Source organism: Netta rufina (assembly GCF_964035555.1).
Source record: "Netta rufina genome assembly, chromosome: 23".
In the NCBI taxonomy this organism is placed as follows: domain Eukaryota; kingdom Metazoa; phylum Chordata; class Aves; order Anseriformes; family Anatidae; genus Netta; species Netta rufina.
Genome location: NC_140147.1, coordinates 7,096,516 through 7,104,000, shown reverse-complemented (window position 1 = coordinate 7,104,000; position 7,485 = coordinate 7,096,516). Strand labels below are relative to the sequence as shown.

Below are 7,485 nucleotides of genomic sequence, written 5' to 3'. Positions count from 1 at the left end.
GGACCGCTGCTTCACCCACTCAGGACCTCCCGCTCGAGACGGGCGGCCGGGCTCGCCTATAAAAAGCGGGAGGCGGGACCAGGCGTCGCCGCCGGAGGCCAATGAGCGGGAGGCACCGCGACCAATCGCGCGGCGCCTTCAACCCGGCGCGCCGGCAGGGCCGGAGCTGGGAGGATTTAAAGGGGCAGCGCCGCTGCCAGCCGCCGAACAAAGGGAGTGCGGGGAAGGCGCGGGGCTGCCCCGCCCCTGCCGTGCGGCGGTGGTGGGGCTCCGCCCCTGCAGCCCGAGCAGCGGGGCGGGCCCCTGTGAGCGGCGCCCCGCCGAGGTTGGAGGTGGAGGCCCCCAAGGGCGGGAGCGGGGAGGAGGAGGTGGCGGCGGCTGGCGCGGTTCTCCCAGCACGCGTGGTTCTGGTGCCTGGCCCTGCTCAGTAACCTGCGATGAAATGGAGCTTGCTTACTGCGCAAATTGGCTTGGTCAGGCTCTTGGTGGGCGCAGCCTCACAGAATCACACAGAATCGTGTAGGTTGGAAGAGACCTCCAAGATCAGCCAGTCCAACCTCTGACCTAACGCTAACAGTCCCCACTAAACCATATCCCTAAGCTCTACATCTAAACGTCTTTTAAAGACTTCCAGGGATGGTGACTCCACCACTTCCCTGGGCAGCCAGTTCCAATGTCTAACAACCCTTTCGGTAAAGAAGTTCTTCCTAAGATCCAGCCTAAACCTCCCCTGGCGCAACTTAAGCCCATTCCCCCTCGTCCTGTCACCAGGCACGTGGGAGAACAGACCAACCCCCACCTCGCTACAGCCTCCCTTGAGGTACCTATAGAGAGTGATAAGGTCACCCCTGAGCCTCCTTTTCTCCAGGCTGAACAAGCCCAGCTCCCTCAGCCACTCCTGGTAAGACTTGTTCTCCAGACCCCTCACCGGCTTCGTCGCCCTTCTGTGGACTTACTCGAGCACCTCGATGTCCTTCTTGTAGCAAGGGGCCCGAAACTGAACACAGTACTCAAGGTGCGGCCTCACCAGAGCCAAGTACAGGGGGACAATCACTTCCCTAGTCCTGCTGGCCACACTGTGATGCGATAAATAAGCAGTTCTGTAGGAAAACCTCTTGTTGGAGTTGATAGTGTTTCCCCTAGGCCACAAAGTGTTGCAGGGTCTTCCATCTTAGCCCGCAGCTGCACAACACAAAACTGAATTCGTGCTTGGCTGGGTCAAGCTGAGTCCCGGGGCATTGTGTGGAGACAGTCCATCCATCCAGGTGGACAGGCCTTGCACCTGCTAAAGAAACAGCAGTAGCTTTCATACCCTTGGAGAAGGGCCTTTGAACTGTACAACAACAAAACAACTCTTCTGAAGTCTGCGTGCACCCCTACTGCATATTAAGTATGCATATTTCTATCGTTATTAACATGGAGCAGGAATAAAATTGTGTTAGCTGATGTAAATAAAAGGAACTTCTTGGTCCAAAAATCAGAGGCAAACTCAGGTATCAGAGGTGTTCAGTCTATCTTGCTGAACCTGTCTGGTGGCAGGCAGATGTGCTGCTTCTCTTGTGAAATTTGCACTACTTCTAGGGCTTCCAACTCCAGGTCTGGCACTATTGACAGTTCCTTGCTGATTGTAGGGTCCATTGTCATCCGTTCTTTAACAGGATCTGGCACTATTACTTTTTCACTGTAATGTGATGCTTATACTGAAATTATTTCAGTTATAATACTGGTTCCATTAAGCAGTCTAGCTGTTTTTTGTTGTTGTTTTCCCTGGCAAGGTCAATTCATGGGACAATAGTACCAGTATTACACTGGAAAAAATGGTGTGAAAATCATCTACTGTGCGCTGCAGACTGCACATACATAAGCTGTAATGGGGCTGACCAAATTCTGATGTGAAGCAAGATCTGTGTCCTTGTACGTCTGTGGTTATCTGCCTTTGCCACCTGGGTATGGGTGACTTGGGTGAATATCTTTGTCCCCAGCTGAAGATCTCCTTCCATTTCCATGCTTGGATGTTCTTGCCCTCCGTGTTTTAGGGTTTTGCAGTCCCTTATTTCTGTAAGCAAGCTCAGCTCTGCTCTTATCCTCTTGGTGCTTCACTGTTAAAGGCAGCAGGATATCAGAAGAAGGTATCTTCTATTGTATTTTATGTAGTATAATCACTGTTAAAGGCAGCAGGATATCAGAAGAAGGTATCTTCTATTGTATTTTATGTAGTATAAAGGTGCCAGAGCTCCATGCTAATGGTGGAACTCAGACATTTGGCTTACTGACCAAGTTCTGGTAGATCACTCCTGTATATACATGTATGCAGCTACTACCACCCTAGCTTCTGCACCTGCTTTGGCAGAAACTCTTTGTTCTCGTGCTCATACAAAAGCCTCAGCCTAAAATAATCTGAACATGGAATACCTTTAGTCAGGAGCAAATTATGGCCTGAAGGTAGTAAGTTAGTCCAGTGTGAGAAAGGTGAGTATATCCACTAGCAGCCAAAGCAACTTCCCTGCAAACGAGGTGAGGGAAGCACGCTTTTCAGCAGGAAGCAGGCTTTTCAGCAGCTGTATGTATTTACCCTGCCACCTGTTGACATTTTCCTGTTTTCTTACTGCCTGAGGGTTGAGATTTATAGAGACTCAGCCTGTTCCCATCAGTGTACTACTGCTCTTCCAAGCTTGCAGTGAAATTTATTTCCCTATCAGTAGCAAGGTAAAAGAGTTGATTCTGCTGTAGCTTGCATGTGAGCTGTTAACATGTACTGGAAAAGGGATATTTCATATGCTTTAAACTGCTTTAAACTTTTTTTTCTGACCAATTATCAGTGTACCCTTCATTATGTGCCATGCATGATGCATGTGCCTGGCTCCAGGAAACATCTCATAAGCTGGCACTCTGCAAGTAGCTCTTTTGTGTTTGCCCAAGCCTAGACTTCCAGTGAGAGGAGGTTTGCCAAGAAAAAAAAAAAAAAAAGAGAGAGAGAAACCTACAGGCTTCATCTACCACTAAGGAACTTTCTGAAAGTCCCCAGTGTGTTCCGCACCCCATTAAAATAGAGGAATGCTGAGGAAAACTTCTAACTGTGGAGGCTGTGCTGTTTATTTTGCATTGCACAGAGCCAATATCTTTGATTTTGAGGGGGAAAAAAAAAAAGTATTTGATTTGTCTTTAAGATATCTCATCCACTTTGTCTGCTTTGGAGTGGGTAGGACGAGTATGATGAAAGGGCACAGAGAGATCAGACCAAGATTGGACAACCTGGGTAACTTGCATTGAAAATAGCTTTAGAAGAGAGAGAAAGAGTGAGAGTGCAAAGGCAGACAACTTCATTTACTCAATTTATTAAATCCTATGAACATAAGTGGAGTAAGGAGGTCCTGTCAATTCAGTCATAGTTTCAGACTTCTGTCTCTTGACATTTTTGTCCCTGTTATTCAGCCAAAGTTTCTTGTCAACTTCCATCATTTTTGTGCGGGATGGAGCAGGATACAATTCTTGGAAAGTAGCTTCCATGTGCTGCAGCAATAATCACCAGGTTGGTTTTAGCTGAAAAAGTGTTATTCGCTTGCTTCTGCAGTGGTGTTGGGCAATTGACCTACAGGAGCAAGATTAGGACAGAGGATTTGGGGGCAGGGAAGAATATGCATCTCTAAGAAGTGAAGCTTTTTCTTGATGAATCCATGCTGTAGGTGGCTGTTGAATATTAGGATGTTATGGATCGGATCAGTCCTACCCTGAGGAACAATAGAATAAGACGAATGCATCAGTACTAGCAGGAAAGAGAGAAGAACCCCTTCTGTTTGCACCCTTATGCCTGCAGAACAGACGGAAGGGCTATTCATGCCATTAGCCATTCCAGAGCAATCAAGGAAACCCTTAATAAGCCGTTCCATGGCCTGTTACACAGCTGCAGTTTGAAGGTGATCCGAATTAAGCATTCATGATACCAGACACTGTTGGTGAAGCATGCATGAGAACAAACACAATCATCTTAAATGATCTCCGCTTTCCAATAGCTGAAGTACCTCTGCTGGGAGGTCTGTCTCTAAGTCACGGACAGACAGATTTCACATTTACCTCTCTTATGTTTTTAGTAAAGCAACCCAAATACAGTACCTCCACATATCCAAATACAGAACCTCCACAAAACAAGAAAACAAGATGATTTAACATTTCACTATTGCTAAAACGCAGAGGTATTCCTGAAACATTTAGGAAACTCCAGAACCAACTTTTCTACTGGTCAGACACTGCTCAAACTCATTCTCCTTCCCCAGGAAAGAGGGAAATAAATTTCTGCATTTAAATCTGCTTGTAAAATGTTTTAATGAGCAGCAGAATCAGTGCAAGAAAATGGATAAGGTGCTATAGTCAGGACTATAGTACGGTATGACTGCACACCTGAGTTCCAGGGGACTTCAGAAAGTCTGTAAACCTCTCCCAGAGACACAGGAGGAGATGATAGTGGTCCACATCAGAACACTCTTACCATCTCCCAGCAAATCCCGTCTAGCACTAAAAGTGGTAGAGTATTCACTCATGGGCAGAGGCTCTGCGGTTGAGCTATAGGACATATACAAGGCATAGCAGTGTTTCAGTTGTAAAAACATGATGAATTCAGACCATGAGAATGACCCCATATAGTGATTCCTAACACACCTGTCTCTAGGACTTCACACACAGTTCTTCTTCACCTCCTTGGGATGCCAGTGGAACGTGCTCAGAAGACCTTAGAATACAATGTTGGCCTAAAATGTCTTTCAGCTATTCCATAATCCACTGTAGCCATAATGCCAAGAAATTGCTTTTCAATTGTGACATCTCACTAGTGACTCCACGGCTTTTTGGGGAAGCCAACCAGCTCACAGATACAGTAGGAAAAAGAGGATTTTTAAGGGGTTAAGAACTAAGATTGATAGCATACTGTTTGTCATGACACAGTTCTTCCCAGCAGGTTTCATATTGCCAGGGAGGTGGGGAGGGAGAGACACTAATGCTTCTGGCTCAGGTTAATCAGCCCCAGCTACAAAGATGGAACCCTGCAGGCAGCTGTATGCATACCCCACGCACTGCTAACACCACATCCCACAGGCTGAACAAAGCAAGACAATGGCATACTTCACAGTGTGCAGCCTCTCTTCCGCAGTTGGTTATCCAGATTATGTTTTCATTACACAAGAAATCATGGACTTTTCATTAGCACTACAGTTATTTACTCTGGAAATAAGGCATACCACTTTGCTGCAGTGTTTCTCTGTTGGAAGAGTGGCCCAAGGGGGAAAACAGCTGATCGAGGACAAGAAGCTGTGACATGGTCAACCAGCTGGCTCTACGTTTGTCTAAGCACCTTCTATACCAAAGGCTCCCATTTGCCTTCTGCTGTTCCAGAAAAGATGGAGCTAGCTACATAATCCCCTAGTCCAGCTTCATTGCAACACTTGACAGTTTAATTTACTTTAACATAGGGGGGCTTTTTAGCAGTGATAGAAACTACAAGCCTGTTCAGGCAAATTTAACAGGGAAGGCAGTAAAGGTGAGGAAGGAAAGCCTATTTTCTTACTCGTCCATTCTTATTACACACAATCCCCTTCTTTTCAGGGCTCAGTGAAATAAGACCACACTGTTTCAGTAGGTATCTTGCTGATTTCTTGTAAGGAAATCTCATGTGACTGAACCTGTGTACGTTGCACCTTAATCCATCTTTGTTTGAAAGAAGACTTGTATAAGAAACACCTAGAACTACAGAAAGAAAACCACCATTTGGAAAAAAAGTCTTTGGAGAAAGTAACATTTATGTAGAAGTATTTCAGCTGCGTTGCTCCAGAAATTTGCACAACCCCAAGTGAAATCACCATGATTTAGAAGAGTTTTTTTTTTCCATTTGTTTATGGCACTAATTGCTAAGTGCAACAAAAGAACCTTTTATTCACACTCTGCTACTGTAGTAGAGCACTGTCTTCTCCCTGCATGACCACAAATGAGTCTTCTTTAGAAAGTTATTTCTGTGTTAACAAGTCTCTACACACATACCTTTTCACGTTTTTCTACTTTTCTTGCAGTTTTAACAGTAAAGTTAGCACACTAACAACCCATGGACATTTCTTTAAAAATAAATAAATAAATAAAATTGTAAGGTTATATACAGGACTGCCTACTTAAGAACAGAATAACAATGATGGTTTTTGTCTACTTTAGGCTAGACATCAGGAAGAGGCTCTTCACCAAGAGGGTGGTCGCACACTGGAACAGGCTCCCCATGGAAGTAGTCACTGCACCAAGCCTGTCTGAATTAAAGAAGCGTTTGGACTGTGCATTTAGTCACATGGTCTAGAATTTGGGGTAGACCTGCATGGTGCCAGGAGTTGGACTTGATGATCCTTATGGATCCCTTTCAACTCAAGATATTCTGTAATTCTATGACTATACTTTTTCAGAAGAACTATGACGTTTAAAATCACACAGTAGATTTTTTTTTTTAATTAAACAGTTACTGAGCATAAGAGAGAGACTGAGTAGTTTATTTGACATTGTTGCAGACCACAGTACAATAGGACAAATTTGGATCACTTTGGCCAAAGCATACAGTCTTCGATGCTGTTTTACACCATAATAAGTAGTGGCCATACAAGGCAAACAGAACTCAGCAGTAGCGACAGCTTAGTCATCATCTTTAAGCTTCTTGATCTTATATTTATGACGCTCAATTTCTTTCTGCAGTCGCTCTATCTCTTTCTTATGGTGATCGATCTCTTCCTCATGGTGCTTCCTCAAGGCAGCGAGCTGCTCCCTCTCCTTCTCCCTGCAAGAAAGCACGCCACGAGATGCCCGGCAGCTCCCGGTCACGGCAGCGCGCACCCGGGGGCAGCACAGCGCCCCGGCGCCGTGCTAGGAGCGTGTGTGTGTGTGAGGGGGGGGGGCTGGGTGCGGAGGCGAGGCTTCGGCCTCGCACACGGCCGGTGACCGACCGGGCCGGGCCGGGCCGTGCGGGGCGAGGCAGACCCCCGGCAGGCCCGGCCGCACCGGCGCTCACCTGAAGTACCGCTCCTCCTCGGCCGCCTGCTTCTTGCCGAAGGCGCCGCCGGCCTCGCGGATGGCGCCGCCGCCGCCGCCGCCCTTCCCGGCGCCTTTGCCCAGCTCGCCCAGCTGCGAGGAAAGACAGCGGTGAGGGGACGGCGGCCGCGCGACCCCCGCCGCCCCGGCCCGCCGCCCCCACCTGGTCGGCGCCCGAGCCCGAGCTCCAGGCGCGCTGCTGCTGCGCCACCAGAGCCCCGCGCAGGCCGCCCCGCAGCGCCACCGCCGCCGCCATGGCCGCCTGCCCTTGGGCCGCCGCGCGGACGAGTCAGCGGCGCGCGGGGGCGGGGCCGACGCCGCGCCCGGCCCAGGCACGTCGGCGGAGACGGGAGGGAGGGGCCGGAGGGGCCGGGCGCGCCGCCCGCGGCCGCCTGAGGGAGCTCCGCGCGGCCCTGCACCCCCCCCCCCCCGCCGTGCGCG

At 48.5% G+C, this 7,485-nt stretch overlaps 1 protein-coding gene across 1 annotated transcript; it reads right to left on the bottom strand.

Annotated features, from left to right (window-relative positions):
* Positions 1–6,491: 6,491 nt before the first annotated feature.
* Positions 6,492–7,368, bottom strand: ATP5IF1 (ATP synthase inhibitory factor subunit 1). The gene is made up of 3 exons (XM_084300620.1): positions 7,208–7,368; positions 7,025–7,137; positions 6,492–6,793 (listed from the first exon to the last, which is right to left on the bottom strand). The coding sequence occupies exons 1-3, from the start codon at positions 7,298–7,300 to the stop codon at positions 6,652–6,654; spliced, it is 348 nt and encodes a 115-aa protein (XP_084156746.1). The 5' UTR covers positions 7,301–7,368; the 3' UTR covers positions 6,492–6,651.
* Positions 7,369–7,485: the final 117 nt, after the last annotated feature.